Consider the following 24,297-nt stretch of genomic DNA (forward strand, 5'->3'; position numbering starts at 1 on the left):
TAGTAAGTATATCAGCAAGTTGTAAATCTGTAGAAATATACTTAATACAAATAAGTTTACTTTCAACTTGTTCTCTTGTAAAATGATATTTAATGTCTATGTGCTTAGTTCTCTTGTGGCAAGTTGGGTTATTTGCAATACTAATACAACCTTGATTATCTTCATAGATATCTATTGGACTATTTAATTCTAGCTTAATTTCAACCAATAAAGACTTCAGCCATAAGGCTTCTCTAACACCTTCAAATAAGGCCATGTACTCTGCTTCGGTGGATGAAGCTGCAACAGATTTTTGTTTCATTGTGCTCCATGAAATTAAACAACTTTCAAACATTTTAAATAAATAACCAGTAGTACTTCTTCTGTCTGTCTCATTTCCTGCCCAATCAGAATCAACATATCCAATAAGAATATTACTAAACTGTACATTTTTCTCAAACTTCAATCTCAAATCAACAGTTCCTTTTAAATACCTTAAAACTCTTTTAAGACATAGCCATAATTCCTTATTATTGTTGTTCGTATATCGACTTAGAATACTTATTGATGTACTTAAGTCTGGGCGAGTACATAACATGATGTACATCAAACAACCAATCAAGTTTCTACATGGTGCCTCATATGATTCTTCAGATTGTAGAGCCTCATAGTTTAGTTTGCTTGGGAGAGGTGTACTAACTGCATTGCAGTCTTCCATATTAAACTTTCTTAACACATTCTTTATATATGCAGATTGACTGAGACATATCTGACTTTTATTTCTATCAATTTTAATTCCGATAAAATATCGAACTTCTTTTAAGTCAGTCATTTTAAATTTATTTAGAAGGTATGATTTGAATTTAGACATTGTTTCGGATTTACTAGTGGCAATTATTACATCGTCCACATATAATAAAATATAGATATTATCTAAGAAATTTCCTTTATCTAAAATATAGATACAGCGATCAACTTTTAGATTTTCAAATCCAACATCTTTAAGCACATTTTCAAAAACTTCAAACCAGCATCTTGCGGCTTGTTTAAGGCCATAAATAGCTTTATTAAGCTTGCATACTGCATTCTCATCGCAGTATGGCAACCCTTTTGGAACCTTCATGTAGATTTCATCTTTTAGTGTTCCATTTAAGAATGCTGTTTTCACATCCATATGATGGACTTGTAAATTGTATTGGTTTGAAAGGGCCAACAAAAATCGAAAACTGGTAATTCGTGCAACTGGTGCAAATGTCTCATCATAATCAGTCATATATTCTTGTGTAAAGCCTCGTGCTACTAGCCTTGCTTTATACTTTACTAAGTTTCCAAACTCATCTTGTTTAATACTAAAAACCCATTTACAATCTACTATGTTTTTATTATTAGGCTTCTGCACCAAACTCCATGTTTTATTTTCTGAATGTGAATCAAGTTCATCTTGTATGGCTTTTTCCCAAAAAGATCTGTCATCACGAAATTCAATTTCGTCAATTGTACTGGGAATATCATTTAAACAGACTTGAGTATTCATTAGACATTTTTCTAAAAATCTATACGATAGTTTAGGTTTACCTTTATTTCTTTCACTGCGTCTGATTTCTTGCTCACATTTGTTATCTTTTATTTCATCACCAGTTTCTATAACTGGATCGGCATTCTTTAGACATGTGGAATTTTCACTATGTTGTACATTCATCCTTGAATCAACAGATTCATCATTTTCCACCATTGGAAAATCTGACTCTTCATTTTCTTCATTTAAAGAATCATCAACACTTTCAAGTTGAACCTCCGAGTCTTCTTCATGTACCAACTTAGACTTTAACATGTTTATTTCATCCACCACAACATCCCTAGCTGTCATAAATTGTCTCGATTTCTCATTCCACAATTTGTACCCATTTGGTTCATAACCGACAAGTATTGTTTTAATTGACTTGTCATCAAATTTTCTTTTATGCATTTTATTAAGTGCATATACTGTTGAACCAAATATCCTAAGATATTTTAAGATTGGCTTTTTATTATGCCACATTTCATATGGTGTCTTCTTTTCTTTCAACGCTCTACTTGGGGACCTGTTAATTAAGTATGTTGCTGTTAAAACAGCTTCACCCCAAAAACATTTATTAAGCTTAGAGCTATTAATCATTGATCGAGCCTTTTCTGTGATTGTTCTAATCATCCGCTCTGACACACCATTCAATTGTGGAGTATGAGGAATCGTTAAATGATAGCTTATGCCTTTTTCAACACAGAAATCACGCATTTCATTTGAAAGATACTCCCTACCGTTATCTATATAAAGGTTTACTAATTTTAAATTGAAATGAGCCTCACTCTTGGCGATAAAATCTTTATATACAGAGAAAACATCTGATTTATATTTAATTATATATGTCACACAGTAATGTGTGTATTCATCAATAAAAACAACGTAATAGTTTTTATTATCAATAGTAGAGGGTGTGATTGGCCCACAGACATCGGAATGGACTACAAACAAAGGTCTCTGGATATTTTCTTTGTTTTTAAATTTATTAAATTTTAATCTAGATTGCTTGCCGTTTATACAAGCCTCACATAGATCTTGATTTAGCTCTATGTCTTTTAATATATTTATATCTTCAAATAGTTCATTTTGTTTTATCTCTAAGAATTTGCCTGCACTTATATGACCCAATCTTTCATGCCACAAGCGATACTCAGCACTATTTCTAACTTTTGATGTGTATACTCTACTATTCATGTTAAATCTTATTATTGGTACATTGTACTCACATGTTCCATCAAACGCTAGATTACCATCTTTAGTTACTCTGATGCCATCCGGGTTAAACTCAACCGTCATTCCAGCATCTTGCATCTTCTTCACTGATAATAGATTATGTGGAATTTCTTTACAGTACAGCACATTCTTCAGCGTTATTTTCCTTCCACTACTGGTAAGGTTAACCACTCCTTTTGCAGTTGCATGTATGTACTCTCCACGCTTTGCAATTTCGATGGCAATATGATTTTGCAAGTTTTCATGTTCAGAAAACAACGACATATCATTGATGAGATGATCTGATGCACCGGAGTCCAGGATGAATTCAATCAGCCCCATATTTTTATTTATGTTTTCCTTTCTAATCATGAATGCAAAGCCTCGTTGAGAATTGGTTGTTGCAATTTGAGCTTGCTTCTCTTGTCCACTAATATTACTACCAACATTTAGATTTCCTGCCTGCCGTTTCAATAAGAAACAATCTCTCTTTAAATGTCCTGGTTTTCCACAATGAAAACATTTCGGCTTCGATTTAAATTTATTCTTCAATTGTTTTTTGTGCATTCCTTTGTTTTTATATTTATTTTCTTTAACTTGGTTATTGCCTATCGCTTGAAGAACTTTTGCGCTTGTGTCCTTGCTTGTATTTTTTAGTTTTGTCTCTTGGTCAAGTAGTCGATTTTTAACAAATGCTAAAGTCAGATTAGCTTCAGATAGTGTCTCTATTGCAGTTACGACCCCATCGTAGCATGTTGGAAGAGTTAGAAGTAAGTGTGAAATTTTGTCCATTTCATCTATTTTTGCACCTGACGCAATGAGCTCAGTTATTAAATTATCAAACAAATAGAAATGATTTTGTAGCGAAGTATCACCCTTTAACTTTAACCCCAATAGTTGTTTTCTTAATGAGAGTTGTGAAGCTAAACTTTTTCTTTCATAGATTTCGTCTAATTTAGCAAAAATCTCCTTAGGTGTACATGCATTATTTGCATGAAACAAAAACGAGTCACTCAGATATTCAACAATTATGCTTTTTGCTTGTCTTTGTGCCTTTTTAATATCATCATTCACTATATTTTGTTCGTCATCTATTACACTCAATAAATCATTTTCTTCTAAAAGCACTCTCACTCTATACTTCCAAATTGAATATTTTTCCCCATCAAAAGGTTTAATATTTCTCTTTCCTTTATCCATTCTTCCTTTTTACTCAATACACACAACTTGTATTCGTTTGTCTTCTTAGAAATGCGGTGACTGCAAGAATAAGAAGAGAGAAAGAAGAGAAAAAAAATTTGGTACCGACACCAGCTACAGCGTCGCGGTTTTTCGCGCGAAAAAAAAAAAAAAAAAAAAAAACGCTTATGTGTATGCGACGAAATTGTGAAATTATTATAAACGTTTAAGACGCGCACATATTAAACTGCCATACAACTATATGTATGTAATTATATTAAATATGTATATGCATATATTAGCAATTCAATGCATATATGTATGTACATATATATACACATGTATTATTCTTCACTTTTTATTATAGCTTGTTATTAACAATCAAAGACTTAATTATTTCAATGCTATTTTGTGTCTGGGCCCATAACCTATGGTAATTGGCTAATATTATTGTGGAATTCAATTATATATTTAAATATTGTCAGACCAGCATGAAATAAATAGGCACTTTGATGTTTTATTTTCTGTGTCACTTTATTGTAAGAACTGCACACGCTCGCTTTCATAAATCGACTGACGACGCGTAGATCATGAGTACACACACAAAGCCACATACCACAAAGCTACAAAAGACAGAATGAAGATAAGCTACAATAAGCAATTCATCTTCTCTCTATCCTACTCTCTGCTATGCAGGAGTATATGTAAGCTATGTGACTTTTGCACACATACATACTTTCCAACAATAAGTTTTTCGGCCACATTGAAAACATTGAAGTGGACTTCGTCTGGTCCTGTGGCTTCCAGAGGCCAAAGTCCGGAGTCCAGAGTGCGAAGTCCGGACTTTTGGACGGTTTGATGGCCTTCTGTTTCGTTGGACGCCCTCGGGCCAGGTTGGTCCACTGTAATGGAAAGACGCTGGCTGTGGCTGGTGTGGCAATCCCCAGCCAGCAGCCTTGTCCTCGTCCTCATCCCCAATCTCTCGTAGTTCTGCTGCTACTCCTCCTTGTTGCTTGGTAATTAAAACTTTTGCCCGGTCGGAGGCCAGTTGGATGCTGTTGTTTCCAGCAATACGTCAGTTAGTCAATCGTCACCTTCTACTCATACTTACACCCGAAAAAATGAAGACCGTTAGAAACTGTTTGGACTTTTCGAAATATTTGAGAGAAAAATATTTAAAATTACTAAAAGAAAAAGAAAAAAACTTCATTCGAGTTTGAAACTTGCGAAAAATTACTATAGTTTATGAAGTATGTGTGTACGAGGTGAAATGAACCAAATTTTCCGGACAATATTTTTTCTGTGTCTCGGGCACGTTTGAAATTAGTTAAAGTTTTCAAAGTTTGCCACCTCTCGCACACTCTCTCGCTCTCTAATGCTCTCTCTTTCTTTCTCTCGCTCTCCCCTGCTTGTTATTTCGCAAGAAAAGTTTAATTAGTGGGCGTGGTGCAAAAATTAATTAAGGCGAGCCGTAGCTGCTCATTATCAATTCAAGAAGTTTGGAGCAGGCGGGCGAGACGTAGCAAAGCAAATAGAGATTGGCTCAGTCATTCCATTCAATCACATACAAACACACACACACACACGCATGCACGCACACAGCGACGTGGCTTCATCTATCAATCCATCAATCTATCATTTCGGGCATCGTTCATCAATGTCATTCCGTGTCTTTGTTTTGCTTTTGCTTTTGCTCCGCTTTCTTCTCCGCCTCCTTCGCCCGCTTTTCTTGTTGTCCTTCGCCTATTTTGTAACGCTTTTGTTTAGCTCATAGGAGGATTACGGAGCAAAGGACTCGAATGGGGATGGCAAAGAGGAAGGAGAAGGGGAGGAAAAGGAGGCTGGATGGATGGCCGGAAAAGGTAAGTAAATCAAAGCCGAACACGGGGCGTATGATTTATTTTTGGCCAGTGCTAAATCAGCTCCTTTGCATACGAAGCTTACGCAAGGTATTTGGTAAACAAAATTGCTCAATATTCATCGGGGTTATTTCTTAATAAGGCGATATAAATAGTACAACGAATGCATTAATAAATATGCAAAGTAACGTACACTGAAGTGAATTCAATTCTCAGTTTTGAGAACGTGCATTGAAATGCAGTTACATATTCGAGAGGTGTATGCAAATAACTCGACTGGATCGTTTGTATATGTATATTTATGATAATCCTACAACTTTTAGTTATGTAATTCTAATTCAAAACTATAATTTCTCATCGCAAGCTGAACTTTGTCCACGAAATCAAAAAAGTTTGGCAGAATTCTCATTCGGCATCAACACGAACTACTGTCCCAAAATTTGTTTAATTGCGAAAAAGTTACATTTTATTTTATGAGACAAAAAACTAAAATTGACATTGTTAAACTCTCATTTCATTCGAAATGCGATTTGTAATCCTGAAATAATGGGATGGGGAGTGCAATTTTCAGGTTTATTTAAGGTTTTTGCATTTGCCTCACAGAAATTTCCATTTTGGCCAAAAAAATTTAAATTTTATTTGGTTTGGTTTGCATTGCATTTCCAGCAGATGCCAAAGTATTTTCAAAGCATACTTATTCGGGCAGCGGGCAGACGTCCAACTAAGCCAAAGAGCTCTCCATCTCCGGTCTTCTCTCTCTCTCTCTCTTTCTCTATTTCTCACTGACTGGTCTTTCTCCAAAACTCTCTCGCTGCTTCCCCCCGGGCGCCCTCCCCCATCCAGTTTTGCATTTTCCCTGCATTTATTCTTGGCTGCATTGCAACAAATATTTTGGCAGAAATGTGGCAAAAATGTAAGCGAAATGCGTTTCAACTCGAAGGCCCCGCACTTTTTCAAGCTGATCCTGGAACCCTGGAAATCCCCCGGAGAACCAGCAGCTAGCTCCTTTTCGCTCGCCCCCCCCCCCCCCCCCTTCTTTTTACACCATTATTTCCTTCCCCATTTGCCCCCTTTTACTCCCTCATTTGTAGTGCCCAGCAATGACATCTTACTTGGCAAGTTGGGGCCATGGAGTACCCCAAATAACATTCCCAGCGACAAGTCATGGTGTCCTTAAAGCACCAAAAGAAATCATCTTATCATTTGAATACTTGCATGTTCAAAAGTTCAACTAAAATTTGCGCTGATTAACCATCAAATGCAACATAACATAATGCAAATATGATTTCATATTTTCTTCAGATGCCATTCTAAATTTGTAACCGTTCGCAAATGTATCACCTTCAGTTTTTTCAGTGCCTTATCTCTCGTTTTTGCACTCCCCTTGCCGCAGAAAGTTCTGTCTATTTTCAACTTCCTTTTTTATTTCCGTAATCATTTATATGCAAATCGCTTGCCTGGCATCCTTGCACACCCACACACACACACACTCCAAAACTTGCCACGCCCACATTACAGCCGAAAAAGGGGGGCGAAAAGGGGGTGTGTGTGTAAAACCTTCGGCCCACTTGAGTTGTCTTGCCTTCGATTTGCCATCAAAAATGTATCCTCGCTCAAGTTTTCTCCCCCTATTTCATTGTCTCTTGATGTTTTCTTACATATATATCTAATTTTTTTTTTCAGTTTGTTACACTTACAAAGCGGAGCTACTAAGCCAGGCCAATCGACATTTCTCCTCGGTTTTCCTCAATAATTTTGTTGCATATTCCGAGGCGTGTGTGTGTGTGTGGGTGTGTGAGCGAGCCAACTGCTGGCCGCCCCTTTTACCCACTGTCGTTTTCAAGTTAGCCTAACTGAGTATGCAGAACTGAAGGAAGGAGCAGCAGGCAGGCAGCTCATTAAAATTGCACAACACTTTGATTTGCATAAGCTGGAAAAAAGTCTGAGAGAGAGGGCAGCGGAAAAAGGGAAAGTTTTCCCAGTTCATCCGGTTGTATTTCCCATTCCTCCCGAAGCCCCGCAAAGTCATTATCATTTGCCTGCGATGTTGCCATTATGAGATTGAAATATCGCAGCCAACTCGTGTGACCCATTCAATGTCGCTTATCCGCCTGCCAAAAAAAAAAAGAAAAAAAAGGAAAAAATCGGAAGCTGGGGAAAATTCTCGTAGTGGCTTGGGGAAAACATGGGGATGGTGGGAAGTGGGGATAGGAAATTCAGAGCTGATTGCATCCACTGAGCTATAATAGTATTCCGAATGGCTGGGGACTGAATACTTAAGCAGATTTCTGGGGTGACACATTCATTTTTACTGCAATTTATAATTTTCCTTGGATAGTTCAACTGACAGCCAATATTCCAGTGTAAAACTACAGTGGCAATTAAGTCGAATTAAATTAATGCCATAATTTCAATTGCCTTCTTTTAAAGCAGCCCGCTTGAAGAACAACAACGTGAGCTCTGGTATTGTGGCAAGCTTAAGTGAAACAAAACAATGTGCAAAAATGCCAAAACCCAAATAAACAGGAGCCCGATATATTTTAAATTTCCCTCGGATGTAATTTGGTGATGCTCTCGAATTTTTCCTGCCATTTCCGAATGTTTCCGCCTCGAGGAAAATACGCTTTCCTCAGCTCTCACACACACACACACAAATGCACACAAAAAACACACACATATAACACGTATCCAAATATATAAAAAGTATTTTTTGTGCTTTGTAACTGGAAACCAGGGGCGCCTAAAACATATTTGATAATTGAATTTGTAATACATTTTGCTGTGCTTTGAGGTCAACGCAAGTGGGGGTGAAGATGCCTTTTGTGTTTTTCTTGGTTGTTAGGGATAATTTTCTCGCAGAGAGAGGAAAATCGCACACACAGACTCCATGGAAAAGCTGAGAAAAGCTGGAGAAGCAAAGTGACGCATTGAATTAGCTTTCATTGTGTTTTATTTGACAACAGAAAATAACGTTAAATAAATACAGACATTGTTTTTCTGCTTGCTTACATGACTTGTGGGCAGAGCGAAAGAGACAAACGCTTGCCCAATGAGTGAGTCGGAAAATGTCACACAAATTTCATTTGATTTATTTGTCAGCTTTTATTTTCAATCCACACCCACTCTTTGCGCTTTCCGGCTTTCTTTGCCATTCCATTTGACAATTTTCTAAAAAAAGGCAATCTTACAGTGCGTATCAGAACTATAAGTTCTTTCAATTCTTTCGTGGCCAATACATGTTTCTCTCAGCCATATTCCTTTGTTGTATTCAAGCAAAAGAGCACATTCTCGCTTGATGATTTGTGATCCTAATAAGATTTCCATATGCTATTGCTTTAATTGTTATATCTCTCTTTACAGCTTTTCCTCGCCGCCACGCGTTCTTTGGCCAAGTTATCCCCGTCTGCATCGCTGTTGGCTAAGCTCATTATAATTAACCAATCAATGCGAGAAGAGGCGACAAAACAACGGAAATGCCGAGACAACGTCAAAGTCCCCGGGAGATCCTGCCACCAGAATCTCCTCTATTCAATTCCACATTTTTTTTTTTTTTTTTTGTGTTTATAAGTGTGTGTGTGTGTGAAAAAGTAACTTGGGCAACGCTGATTTATTTACTGAAAACAAAAGAAAGCCCAAACAACAGAAGAAAAAGATGCGGCGGTCGAGTAATAATAATGCGTAATAATGAAGAGGGGAGGGAGTGCAAATAAAAAAAAAATATATAAAAATAAGTAACAGGAGGAAATGACAGATTCCCGGAGGGACAAAAGGCACAACGGAAGTGACCGGCAAGAGGAAGAAACTTCTCAGGTAATTATGGTCTAAAAGCGCAATATTTTTTTCCCCCTGCCAACCCCCTCGCAAAACTCGCAATTTTTCCTGCAGGCAAGGAGAAGAGGAAGAGCCTTACGTATCTATGTAGTATATATAGTATATTTGAGTACTTTCACCGTTTGTTTATTGACACACGCACAAGTTGGCCGCTGTTTCTACTTAATGTAATTAGAGTAAATTGCTTTTTAAGTGCGCCAAAGCAGAAAAAGCAGAAAAGCAGGGAACAAAGGCATACAGAGCAAATAAACCAGCGCGCCCACAAAGTTTAGCAGCGAAAGCGAAACGAGAAAGATATGGATGAGAGGATGAAAGATGGAGGACATCACATCACATCCTTGGGCAAAAGTTGCATTGTGGGTTAAAGTTGCGCAAGAGTTCAGTCACGGATTTGTCATTTCGCCCATTATGAATATGAGGGCTTTTGTATAAAAAACCCATCTATACTCGTATTTTCTGGCATTTATTAGGGTTATAAATCATTCCAAAATACAACTGGTATACTAGTTCTTTTTTCACCCTATATGTTTAGATATTATATTTAGAGAATTGCAAATATTCAGATATAATGAAACCATTATTCTCCGAACACATTTAATCATAATTTCCCATATGTTTCTGTATCATTAACGTGCAAGCTACATGCTACATACTCGTACTTATACTGCAAGTCGTTGAACAACGATCTCAGCAAACAGTACACAATACACAATACACAATACACAATCCAAGACCTGGCAGTTCATCAATTAGATCAATTACCAAGCCGGGAACAATATAAACAGCAATAATAACAACAATCGAAGGTGCTGCATGTAGCCAACGCCCCCAAAATGGGGGCGTGTCGAACATGATTACCAGAGCAGCAACTACTTAGGCACATAATTGACAAACTCTGGACAACAACGAGCAACGGCAAACAGGCAACAATGGCCAACAATGGCCAACACATGCACCACTTAAAACTAAGTGCGGTGGCAAGGGGAATGGAACGGGTGCGGGGGTGGGGGCAGCAACAGCTCCGCAAACTATGCAACAATGTTGCCCCAAAGTTAGCAACAGTTAGCGGACATCCTCAACAGACTTTGGTGGGTAATTAATAATTAATAGAAAAGCAACTATTGCCTAATTACGAGCAAAGTAGTTAATAACAAATACAACTTTTTGCCAGCAAGAGAGCAAGTCTATAGCAACGTACCTGTTGGTTATTGTTTATAAATAAGTTTGACACAACATCCTCGCATCTTAAATTGAGAACTTTTATTTCTTAATAATTTCCACATATTAAGATGGGTGTTCAAAACTTCAACTCCTGACTACTTCTTCTCGATAGATATATGTGTGTGCGAACATAATTTTTATTTCTTGTACCCTCTTGTCGACGAACAGCTGCTGTCAGTTTAACACCGCCCACCGTTTTCGCAATGCCACAGCAGCAGAGCCCCCCCTTTTGGCAGTCGACGACGCTCATGTAATTTGTTTTAGTTCTGTGTCCAACTCGAAAGTTCGTAATTAACATTGTTGGAGGGCGAAGAAAAGCGCGAACTGCTCCTGGTCATGATGACGATGGTGATGATGGTGGTGGTGGTGGGTGTTCGTGGGTGTTCGTGGGTGTTCGTGGGTGTTGGTGTGGTGATGGTGAACTTTTTGGCGAAACAAATATTTTCGTTGCAAGTTTCGAGCAGCAGTCACACTTATGCACAAAAGCTGGCCAAAATGATTAAATGCAATTAATAAAATAATTAAATTACCAACGATATGCAGCCATGAAAGCCATTTAAATGCGACACTTTTTCACAAGCCAACAGCTGGGTAAACACAACAAACACAACAAAAAGAAAACTAGAATAAAAAAGAAGCATGGGGGAGTGGCTTACCACAACAATGGATAGGCGTTGAGCCAACTAACTGGCTACACGGGACAAAGGGACTGATCCAGGCGCAAATAAGTTGGACAGCAAGGGTTAACTATAACACACCCAGCCCGGCAAACAGTTTCGAACGAAAACGGGCGATGGCAGCCAAATTGCAGCTATCTAAACAATTAAATAGAAGTTTGGTAATGAAACGTGCTAAAGGGGAAAGAAACTTTCAGTTAATCAATGTGAAAAATGGGTGTGGAAAAACTCAACTCAAAAACATAACTTGTATAATTCACTACTCTGAAATCAAAGCATGGTATTTGTTTCAGGAAAGCCAATCATAAATTACGAATAGTTGTTTTTCACAACACATTAGTTAGCCAAGTTATTCATATCGCATCACGCACTCATCGCTGTCTCATATTGAAATTGGTTATTTATTTTGCCATTCCTTTCTGTTGGTCGACCGACGCAGCCATTTGCAACCACAAAACATGGCGGCAATGTTGGGTCAACGAAGAGGAGCAGCCCCGCGAGGCGAAACCTGATGGACAAAGGGACAGATGGGCAGTTGGGCAGTTGGGCAGTTGGATGATAGGTGGATAGGTTGGGTTGGGTTGAGTTGGGTTTCCAGCCATCCCAGCAGGAAGGCGGGATGGTCAAATGGCAGGATGGCAGGATGGTCGGACATGGCAAACAAACAATGGCACTGGCAGCACACCTTTCCTTTGTCCATGTAGCTAGCTGGTTGCTCCTGAATTTTGCTCCAACTCCGACTCCAGCTCCAGCTCCATCGCCATCTCCTGCCGATGCGATGTTGCTGTTGTGTTCTGGCAAACGGATGTGCACATGCAGCGGATATATTGATTGTCAAGGAATGTACATAACCCCCCGTGTGTGTGTGCGTGTGTGTGTGTGTGTGTGTGTGTGACAGCTAGCTTTCAGCCATACACAGAAAGAAAAAGTAACTGTCAAAGATGCCTTAAAGTATTTATTTCGAAAGAAGGCGATATTTATTTTACTGCATACTTTTAGACATCCTATACAATGATGTCAAAGCAAGTTACAAACCAAGTTTCAAAACATTATTATGGATTTCATATTATATATTAGATGTCCTCGAACATTTTGCTACGTGTAGTTGCATTTTGACCAGCAGAACAGGGGACACACTGCGGGTGGCTATTGAACACGACTTTCTGTCGGGTTTATTTTGATATTATTAGAACGCACAGAGAGCTCAAAGTCGACTGACTTCCACTGTGGCACTGCAGGGAAGCTGACAAAGTCAAATGGCAGGTATTTGCGGGGGATAGGCTATCTGACTGGGGGAATTTCGATTGAGACAACCGAGTGCAGGTAACAAAATGCAGGCAAATAGTCAAATATGAGAAAATCGTTATCAACTGCAAATATGAAACATGAAACAAATGAATGGGCAACTTGTGCTTTACACAATAGAACATTGTACAACTACTGAGCAATTAATATGGTTTAAGCCAATGCATACTTTTGGTTTGCTAGTTATCCCATAACTTTCCTGACAAATTGTCTGTCTACCTTACTCCACTTGTTATGCCCTTCATTTATCCATCGTAATCCCCGAATAAGCTCGGGATCCAGTGAATTAATTTATATAATGTGTGCCACACAGACGGCACTCACATTTGATTTTGCTCCGCAACAAATTAGTTATGTTTTTGCGCTACCAAAATCCCTTTTGAGGGTCCTTTCGCCCAGCCCCACCCTTCAATTCCCCGGACAATCCTTTCTATGGGCTATAATAAAATTTACAATGTTATCCCAAAAGTGTTGTCGAGTTTTTGTCATTTCATTTCATTTTCAGTATATTTGTTCTTCCCCTATTAATACATACATATACATATGTATATGTATTTCTTGTATGTTTTTGTGTCCAGCTGGCGTTGGCGGGCAGGCCACAACTATGTGGGCGTACAATGTCCTTGCGGCATGTCCTGGCTACCAGTGGCAAACACAAAAAAAAAACAGAAACAAGAAAGAAAAAAAGGGTGGAGAGCGCTAGTGGGTTGCTGTCAGTCCCCTGGCTTGTCATAATTCGCATATTAATGTTGTTTATTAAAGTTATATAAATTATGAATCACATTACACGGCAATATGAGGGGCGGCCAAAGGGCAAAGGACTCACTAACAAGTGGGTGGATTGGCGGCAAATGACATGTTTTTTAATTTTCAAGGGAATTCCTTGATAACTTCTATCGCAAATGTTTTGCGGTTGTGTCTTATATATATATTATATATATTTTGAATTCTACATAATATTATTACTTTATTTGTTGTTGCTCTGCTTTTGTTTCCTATTTGCCTGTTTCATTTCCCTGTTCATTTTACCCGAGCATTGTGACAAACATTTGGAAAGCCATAAATTTAACGAGACTTGTTCGCTACAAACATTTTTCTCATTCGCTGTACCTAAAAACTGTTGCAGTGCAATCGCATTTTATTCCCACTTCGCCGTGCAAACATATTGATTGGCCTCCAACCGCTTTTTTCGCCCGCAAATAAAAAAAATAAACGGAGGATGGCAGAAAATGTTAACGTTTTCCTCTACCACTTTTCTTTTGAGGGAGCGGTGAGAAGATGTGAAATATATGTCATTCATTTATGCATGCAACATTCTGCACTTGGCGAAGGAAATGGAAAAAGCTGGGGAAAAATATGAAAGAGAAAGAGACAGAGAGGGGCGGTGGAAAAGCAGAGCCCCCCACCCCGCTGATTTGATGATTGATTCGATTTGCCTTGCTGCTGCGAGATGGCAACAAAATGAAAATGTCCGCAGTGCAGTGAGAAAAAGAAACGTTGAAAGCAAAATAAAAAAAACGTGAGGAAATAAATAGGAGAAGCGTCAAGAAGAAACATACATATACAAATAATAATAGTATTATCATAATATTATCATCATAAATAAAAATAATGATATTGTATAATATATCGCAGAATGCCGAGCAGATTTCATTAAAGATTTACACATTTTCTGTATCTCCTCCGAGTTGTCGGCTCGTGTCATCATTAAATCCTGACAACGCAATTCTGGCTAAACGCAAATGGCCAAAATCCGCCGAGTCACAGCTCCCCTGTGGGTTCTACCCAACCATCCACTACCCAAAAAACATCCTGCAGCATTTATTTTTCGAAAGCTGGTGCGCTAAAGAAAAAGAGAATCTGTTCAACTCAATTGGCAAGATTTTCGCTTTTATTTGCACTCAACCGCCGGCCCGGTTCGCACTTATGTTTGCATTTTATTTGAAAAGCCATCAAGAGACGGGCAAGAGAAAAGAAAAAATCGCCATTAGACGCAGGACCTACTGCGTTATACATACATAATATACGACATATATATGTACACTTAGATACATAAATATCCAAGTGTCCTTGGACAGTTGTGCAGTGCAGTCATCGGAAAGTATTATAGAATCAATTAAGTGGCGCACAGGATGGATTTCCATTACCCCCGGCTACCAATTGACATCTAGTGTGTGATATTTAAACTTGCAACAAAGTTGAGCGATTATTAAGTTGAGTTGAAGAGCGTATTAAGTCTTTAATAAGTTGAAAATTTGTTTGACAGCAAACAAACTTATCTAAGTAAGACAAACTTTTCACACACACACCCCCTTGAATACTAAATATATAGAATGAATGTTAGTGCTCGAACTACGTTTCCTCACATTTCCCATAATTCTCAGCGTTTGCCTGCAATAATTAAATCAACAGAAACGGGCACGCTTCAGTAGTTTTCAATCCCATGCCGTCAATTACATAATCGCAAACGATTCCTCTTCGTACTTGGCAGCCCAAGGATTCCGCAAAGTGTCCTGCAGAAGTCTCTCCAGAGGCGAGTTGGGGGCACCTCTTGAATAAAATAATAAAAACAAAATACAAATAAACACGGGAATACGACCAACGTGGATGGTTCGGCTGCTCTGTATCTGTATATCTATCTGTATCTGTATATCTATCTGTATCTGTATCTGCATCTGTTTCTCCTTCGGTTTTGGTTTCGGTTACGGTTACGGTTAAGGTTACACAGGATCGCCTCACGAGAACCCTTGCGAAAATTGGCGGATGGGCGAAAAGGATTCGCTGACAGGCAGATTAACGCAAAAAAGCCAAGGGAAACGGAGATTGGTCCACGTAGAGCTGTTGACCCCGTCAGGAATTTAAGTTGCAAACAAAACGTGGACATGCCCTCCATCTTCAATGCTGAAACAGATAAAACACTCGATCTTTTTGAGTTGACTGAAGCCAAGCTATAAAATAACCTCAAGTTGCAAATTCTTAAGAATTTAAATGAGACAAGAACACCATGACATAATCATGAGGTGAACTCAGACACGGTTAAATGCAACATTTAAGGGTCAAGTCAGATAAATTTCAACACATCCAGTTTCAAGCAGATGTTAATCCGATTTCGGACTGCTGTCCACGGTTTCCATTATCGAGAACCCGCCCACTTTTCTTCCGCCCATCAGAGTAACATACATAAATAAGCAGGCGACAGCGGACTGTGGACTGTGTGGACCACCTCCGAAATGCCCGAATAAAAAAAAAAACAACGCCCAGGGATCAGGCTTCCCATTTAATACATGCCATATAAATAAATAAAGAGTGAGGCGAGGAGGAAGTGCGTAAGATGTGGGCGGGAAAGGCAAAACAACGGCGCAGTGGCAAAAAATTAAAAAAGATTTTTGCCGCCACTACCGTCAGCTTTATCACTAATATAGCCACCCGAAGCGACCATAAAACCGTTTGCCTCCTATTGAATTTTATTGATTTTTCTTCGTCGTTTCACTTGCTGCTTTTTTCACAGCTCCTTCTTTTTTTTGTTTTTTTTTCCTTTCTTTTTTTTCTTTGGGTTCAGCATTTGTTGTCGTCAACGTAGTAATTTGCCGCCCCCTTTGTGTTTGCCATTCTTGAAAATGTTATTAAAATCTGAAGAGGCAACACATTTCGGTCGCTTCATATAAAGTTTCCCAGCACAGACTAAACTTGATTAGCCGGAGAATCTACAAAGAATCGTTGCTGTAAAAGTACCACACACCCCCCCTTGCATGTAAAATTTCAAGTTATAAAACAGCGATAAATAACGTGGCAAATTATTTATATCAAAGTGCCAAAAACATATGGATTCCTTTGGAATCGAACGTTATGCGGAGCAGGCGAACAACAAATGTGACCACTGCCAAGTGGCCAAATGACCATGTGGCCATGTGGCCAAGAGGCCAAGTGGCGTTGGGCATTATTTACCAGGGGATGCAGCCGGTGGTGCAGGGTGTGTTATTGTGGGTCGACACCCCTCCCCCCCCCTAGCCCCCACCCCCTGCTTTTCCACGATTTCCCACCACTTCTCTTCTAGTCTTTCGCTTGCACAAACTGGCGAAGTGAGCCACACACTGATAATGACGTTAATGAAGTTCCACAGTTGCTGCCGCAGAAGTTTTCATCAGCTTGCCACGTTGCGTTACAAAATGTGCCCATAAATGTGTCACGCCTCCGATTCAAGCACCCATGCCACCCTCCTCCTAACCTTGCCACCCCCTTCCCCACCTACGCACAGCAACAGAGCGAAACACAGTTAAGGATTGGAATATCAGATCAGATGACCGACTGTGGGGATACTCTTGAAGAGTTGTATAACCGGACTCAAAAGTAATAGATAGTTAGTTATGCCAAAGAGATAAATAGTATTTATTCTATAGTTTTTATACATTTAGTTTTAATAAAAAATAAGTTTAGAACTTGTATGTTAAATATAGTGATATGTGGGCCATGCCAAACGAGTCTTCAAATGCACTATACCCGCAAAGGCAAGGGCATCAACACCGGATGGTCGAGCCGTTGAAATGGCTACCGGTTACACATAATACGTCCGTGATCCGGAATACGGGGCCCGTAGTCCGTAGTCCGTGGTTGTACCGCCCAGGCCCGGATACCGGACCCGTACCTAGATTTTCCCGACTCTGCGTGCCCACGTAACGCGTCACGCGTAATGCGGCGGGCGCATGCGAGAATCCCTTCAGTCGTAGACTTGTCCTTAAATAACATTGCGTTGTTCTTTATTGGTCGTTAAATCTCTTGTGGTTGTCGTGTCTTCGTTTTGGCGCGCCACCCAACCAACCAACCAACCCCCTTTTTCCCTCCTCCACCCATTAAAATTCCGCCCCCGACACTCCCACGCACACACGCACACACGCACACACTTGGACGCCCGCCCCTCCTTTGTGCTGTTCACCCCTGTCGGTGAAACTCCTTCGGTGGCCACGTTTTCCAACTGGATGTGAATCCTAAATGCGACGGCCGCAGTGGGAAATAAGCGGGGATTTGCGCTTATAAATCTCCACACACAGCTTGCACATTCGTTTTTTAGAAATGCGTAGATTCTACATGCTTTTTAACATTTTTTTAAAACATTTTTCTAAACTCTTTAAAAGACAGCTTTAAAGTTAAGCTGACATTCGGTCACAAACGGTTGTACAAACTTTAGCTCTAAATATTACAATTTTATTTTCATTTAAATCTGATTTTCCAGATTTGTAATTTAGTTTTTAAAGCGCTTTTATACGTTCATATAGGATTAAGTTTTATATGTATGTACATATATTCTTATATATCATTTTAAATTGTTTCTTTCTTTGATTTTTTGACCACAGTGCAGGTGCTTGTGTTGTTTTTGCTATATGTAGGTGCTGCTGCAGGCGAAAGTACGCGAAGGCAGCCCCAAAACCATTCGATTTCCTTCCAGAAAGGGCCAAAAATGGCGAGTAAAGGGTGGGGTGGTGGGGGAGGAAGCAGAAGCAGTTGGCCAAAAGGAAAAAGCAAAGGAAAAAGCAATGGCAAAGGCAAACGCAAAACACAGGACACGGTGGCGCCGTCTCTTGTCGCGTTTTGTTGTTGTTTAATTTTCCATTTAGGGTTGAAGGAGAGAGCGAGACGGGCAGCGGGAGAAAGATAGTCGCTGGGCTGCAGGGGTGGCAGGGCGAGAGAGAGAGAGAGAGAGATAGATAGATAGAGAGAAAGGGAGAGAAAGGGCGAGCCGCCCATCCCTGTGTTTGTTTTTGTATTAACGTTAACGTTTCGTTTTCACCAGCAACAGCAACTGAAGCAGCTGAAGAAGAAGAAGTTCGTGACGTTTCATTTCGTTTGGCTGATAAGCGCGGGCAGGGGGGAGGCTAAGAGAGAGAGAGAGGGGGTGCAAAGTGGCCCCCTGCTCAGCCGAAAATTCACCCACCCACCCACTTGCATGCCACACGTTGTCTAGGCAAGTTTTTCATTTCGCTCTCTCTCGCCCTTTGTTCCTCATTTCACTTTCCTCGCTCGCTCTCCACTTTTTATTCAGAAACAGCAAAAAAAAAACCCACTAGTTATATAGTAATAATAATACAAATATTAAATCCCAAAACACTGTATCCTTTGCTGCCTTAAGATAATTTTCATTCTTATTCTGATGAGGAATATTTCAAAAATATCCTGCAGCTTGCTAGTGTTTTCTCGCCGTGTCGCTTGCGGCCGCCAAAAGCACCCACTCAGCCACTCCTGCCCCCGCCCCCCGCTAAAACCACCCCCTCTCGTCTGGCGACGGCGGTGTCCTTCATCAGGATGCCAACAATATAAAGCCTATTTTCATTGTTTCCTCTCTGACACTTGAACAGCTGACAGGCGTCGACGTCAAAGTCATGTTGCTACTGCTATTGCTACTGCTACTGCTATTGCTACTGGTGCTAGTGCTATTGCTATTGTTGTTGTCGTTTCCCAGGCCGTTAATTAAATTAAGTAAAAGTAGCAAAGTATGTTCGTACATTATTTAGTAGAACCCTCATTTCTTCTCCTTCTTTTTCCACCTTTTTCCTTCGTGCCGAACGACTTTATCAGCCAGAAAATTATATGGAAAGGTGAAGAGGGAACTAAACAAAAAGAACAAAACGAAAAAAAAAAACAGCAAAAAGGGGGAAAATATATAGAACAAGATAAACAGAGGGGTGGGGTTGGGGGAGTCCCCACCAACTAAACTGTGAAGAAGCGAAATACTGATTGTGAAACGAATGTGTGCAAATATTTAGCTAGATAATATTTGTGAAACAAATTTTCAGATGGTGAATTTACGCACGGCACTAAAGATAATAAATATAATCGTCTGGTTGGCAAAAACATGGTTACAACCATTGCTTTTCATTAAATTTGTTGCCAAAACATTTTAATCAATTTATTAACTGTTTCGTTATTCTCGCAAAAATTGCGAAAAAAAAAAAAGGAAAAACAACAACTGTGCGACCTTCCCCAGTTTGTAACATTCTAATTTAATTTCCGGAAAGTGTTTTCCAACCCAAATAAAAAGTAATTAAAACGCGCAACGAGTATAAAACATTGGTTAAAAACACAACCGAATCGTTATACATTTTATGCATTTCGCCATTGGGCTGTAATGCAGGAAAATACCTACTTTTATTTTTAGGGGCTAAACAAGAGGCGATTTGCATCAAACGATTACTTTTCCAGCACAGGAGGGAAAACCAGAATGAAAACGAGAACGAGAACGAAAACGAGAACGGGCACGAGAATGAGAATGAGAATGAGAAATCGATTAAAGGCTTTTTGCCTCTGCTGCACGTGACACCAACAGAAGGCCTTCTGAAACTCCGGATTCCACAGAGTGGCTGGGTGCTAGTGGATAGTGGGTGGCCACTGGCTTTGTACGGAGGGATGGCACAACGCCCATGGCCGAAAAGGGGATGCAGCCACTGTCGAGTGTAACAGACAGAGGGCCAGAGGGCCACAGGACCAGAGGGCCACAGGCAAATGCGCCACATGGCAAAACGGGCATAATTGAGCCGTATAACAAGCCCAATGACCGATTAAGCCAACATGGCGAGTGACCCTCAAGTGAGCCAAATGAGTTGAGCTCCGTTCGGATTGGTTTCGTTCGTAAAAAGGGGAATCCGCCGAGTTATAGCTAAGCTCGTGGCTTCAAAATCAATCAAGTTTATGTCCAGTGCTTTGGACCCGTCTACATAGTGCTTGAGACACCTTTGCATTCGAGATTTTGAAAACCCAGCTATTCCCGACTTTATCTCCATTTTAGCCAGCTACAAGCGTGAACATCATGAAACTCCCTAAATTTGTGGCCATCCATTAGCCCGTTATCGCCGCCGATAAGAGGGCATCCATTAGCCATTCCGAGTCCTACCTCACCTGCGCCAATCGCACCTATTCATATCCATATCCATATTTCTGCTGTATGCCCATCTAGTATATCAATACCTGCCATCCCATTAATATCATCGTATCCATAATCATTAATCGACCACGCTGTTTCTATTGATTTTTATTCCGGATACGACGGGATGTCTTTTGCTTTTTTTTCTAACGTTTCATCTTTTGGTTTTTTTTTTGGTTTTGCTTTTGATTTTATTATCGTTGTGGAACATTTTTTGGGCGGCCAGAGTTTTTCGAGTCTGCAGCTGGCATTGGAACACGTCAACGCATTTTTACACGCTTATCAGATCGTGCCATATAAATGTACCCACACACCTTCGCACATACACTTGTATGTACATACATATATGATTCCCCCACTTGGCACACATTTCCATTCCGCTTTTGCTATATGGGTGTGTGCACCTGTGTACCTGCCTGTATCTACAATTTATCTGCCGGTGTTTGCCGCTTATCTTATCTCAGGCTATTCGAGTGCGATGAAAACGACGACGAGGACGACGACTTCGCCGCTGCTGAGCGGATGACGAACTTCAATTAAATTTCTTTTCAATTTCTTATTACCCACCACCCACCAACCGCCCATCCAGCTAACTAGCCCCCTCTCACAGTTTCACTACCCCTTTTGGCGCCTGGATTTCCTCATTTCGCTGGCAACTTCCACATCCTTTTTGCACTTTTAAAAAACACGCAATCTCGGAAATTTATTAAAAATAATAGAGAAATCATTAACACATTCATTAACAAACAACGCATTTGATTAATTTAGTCGGCTCAGTACTGGTGCCCCGAAACACAAATTAAAGAAAAAGGAATTTAAGATATTTTTTCTAGTAGAACGTAGAAAGATTCTTCGACGCCGAAAAAAAGTGGCCTCTCCATTGGATGAAGGTGCTGTTTTTCTTATTGTATTTATTTACTTTTTCTTTTTTTGCCCGAAACTCGGATAACTTTTTCGACTCAGCGGCAGCGCCACCTGGCGGTGACTGTTTGGTTGATGTTGGGTTTTTCTCATTTTCATTTTCATTTTCACGCGGGGGGACTGAGTACACAAAAATGAGCGGTAATGATGAGCGACGGTGTCGTGTTTTCATTAAGCTTCAGAAATTTTAATATATTATAATAATAATGTGTCTGGGGGATGTGAAAACACGCGAGGAGGTTTGGAAAATTTTTGGTGGGAAAATGCCAGGATGTGAAGAGGACAAGTGGCATATACATTGTCTTAGTCCCCAGTCTTTCGATCCTAATCACAGTCCCACAAGTTGGGCGAGATTTTTGGCATACTTCTTATAATTTCACCCACATTCACAACGACCTCCAGAACCACCCACACACCCACACACCCCACACTCACCATCCACACAACCGCCCCGCCACCCCCGCTCTGCTCCTTTGCATTTGCGGCTTGCTGGAAATGTTAATTTTCCTGCAAATGGGAATGGGGCAAAAGTCTGTCTTGCTGTGTGTGAAGGAAAATTACTTTCTAAACAGAGAGTTAAATTGCTGTCGAGATTTTCTGCACTTCTTTCGTTTTAATTGTCGGCTCTTTAAGTTTGCAACCAAATTAAATGCGGCGGAATGTTGTTTGCCTTTATATAATTAGATTTTAATTTTATTTACGCAACATTGCAACACCTGAATGTAATTAAACTGCATTTGGTTTTTTTTTTTTTTTTGTTTTTTTGTTGCATTGTATGACTTGCATTGGCCTGCATGAATAATAATTTCAATGCTATTTATTTTATAAATCGATGACGAGCTTTAAGTGATTTAAATATGTTCCATTTGTTAATGGGTGTTTAATGCGCAAATTATGCTTTATTTTATTTCGAATATTTTTTAATATTGCACTTTGTTCTGATCCCCATATGAAAAACCCATTAGCCATGTGCTTGAACTATTAAACTAGTTTTGTACAAAGTGTTTGGCCGAATCACTATTTTGATCTCGCCTCAATGTTGTGACCCACAAAAGCAATGACCCTTGTTACCGCATTTCACTTGCAGAACAATGTGCTATAAATACGCTGGCTAATTCGCTGAATTTTGACTATCAACTTGATAAGATAGCAAACAGCGTATTACGTAACGCCGGCAAGCGGCGTTAAAAAGTAATTAATCGAAAATATCGGAAATATCGCAATCGTGTATGAGTATCTATCGAGTTAAGAATGTGGCACTTACCAAATGCAGCACGGTGTTGACCACCTCCCGGTTGGTCACCTGGCCAACCTCGATGAGGCCGATGAGGACGGCGAACTTGAGATTGTCGGCGGTTGTCATTCTGACGATTTCGTCCGGCCGTTTGATCTCACTGTACGGCGGACGCATGATGTCCGCCATTTTGGTGCACGGTTTGTGGTTCAGATTGTTATGTTTGTGTTGTTATGTTGTTTAAATTGCAAATTGTAAATTGTAATATTTATTTATTTGTTTCACGCGTTTCACATGCGATTTAGTTTGTCGTTTGTTTTGGTTGTTTTGGTTTTTTTCGGTTTTTTTTTTGTATTTTTTGTTTTTTTTTTTATATATAGATTAAGTTATAGAATTAATGGATGGAATGCACACGAAAATACACACACAGATACACAAATATATAATACAATTACATATATAATTACTATATATGACGATGGTAATGCTATATATATAAATATATATATATATATAAACAATTAGATATTGCCAGGCAATTGGAGGGGAGGAAAAAATTAATATTTAATTTCTTTTTTTTGGCTGGATTTCTTTTTGCTATTTTGATTTTCTCTTCTTTTTTCATATGCGCATCATTTGCGTTGCTGCACTTTTCCAATTTTCATTTGCTGTTGTTGCAGTTGCAGTCGTTGTTGTTGTTTTTGTTGTTGTGGGGCAGCTGTATCGCCGTCGTGGTCGCTGCTGCTTTTATTGCTCATATTGAGCAACTTTGGCCGCCGACACTTGACAAATTTTGCATTATTTTTTATATAATACTTGGTTATTTATTTCAAAAATTGCACACTTTTTTTCATTCATTCATTTTTTTGATTAAGGTTTTTGGTGTGGTTGGTGGTTGTGGTGGTGACATACATAAAAAAAGGAGAGAAAGAGAAACAGATACATGAGTACGAAATGCAATAACGCTGGTATTTTCAAAGAACAGTGCGATTCATGGGCTTACATAGGTCATATTCGATTCTGTAATGCTTTCCATTTGCTTTATCACTGCAATGAACATGAATTTATAAATCAGAAACCGCCCTAGGGCCACGAAACGCACTGTACTGGTTTTGGGTTATCAAAATTAAAATGAGTAGGTACTAAAACGAAAACATAAAAAACTAAATTAAATTCTTATTTTACATATAGAGCCCAGCTACAAAGCAAAATTCGAAATATTCGTTTGATCTGCCATGGGTGATGTTTTCAGGGGTAGCAGGTTTTGCAAGCTAGTGGTTTTCCAGGGCCGTGGAAGGCGAGGGGCCATTTTCCGGGGGCTAAGAGGTGGGTGGTAAGGGGTGAGGGGGGGTACTAGTTGGCTACACGTGCTTGATGGAGCAAATTTTCGTTCCATTATTCATTCGCTCCTT

General features: G+C 39.6%; 1 protein-coding gene across 6 annotated transcripts in view; it reads right to left on the bottom strand.

The window, feature by feature from the left end:
* Positions 1–23,299, bottom strand: part of LOC120454995 (neurobeachin) — a 159,126-nt gene extending 135,827 nt beyond the window's left edge. Inside the window, exon 1 of one of the 6 annotated variants that reach the window (XM_039640797.2) lies at positions 22,916–23,299. In XM_039640797.2, the coding sequence (XP_039496731.1) occupies positions 22,916–23,074 (159 nt within the window). In that variant the 5' untranslated portion in view covers positions 23,075–23,299. The remainder of the gene's footprint in view (positions 1–22,915) is intronic. The other 5 variants (XM_039640798.2, XM_039640801.2, XM_039640804.2 and 2 more) reach the window with 5 other exon arrangements.
* Between the last annotated feature and the right edge of the window lie 998 nt (positions 23,300–24,297).

This window comes from Drosophila santomea, chromosome X, assembly GCF_016746245.2.
Source record: "Drosophila santomea strain STO CAGO 1482 chromosome X, Prin_Dsan_1.1, whole genome shotgun sequence".
Taxonomy (NCBI): Eukaryota; Metazoa; Arthropoda; class Insecta; order Diptera; family Drosophilidae; genus Drosophila; species Drosophila santomea.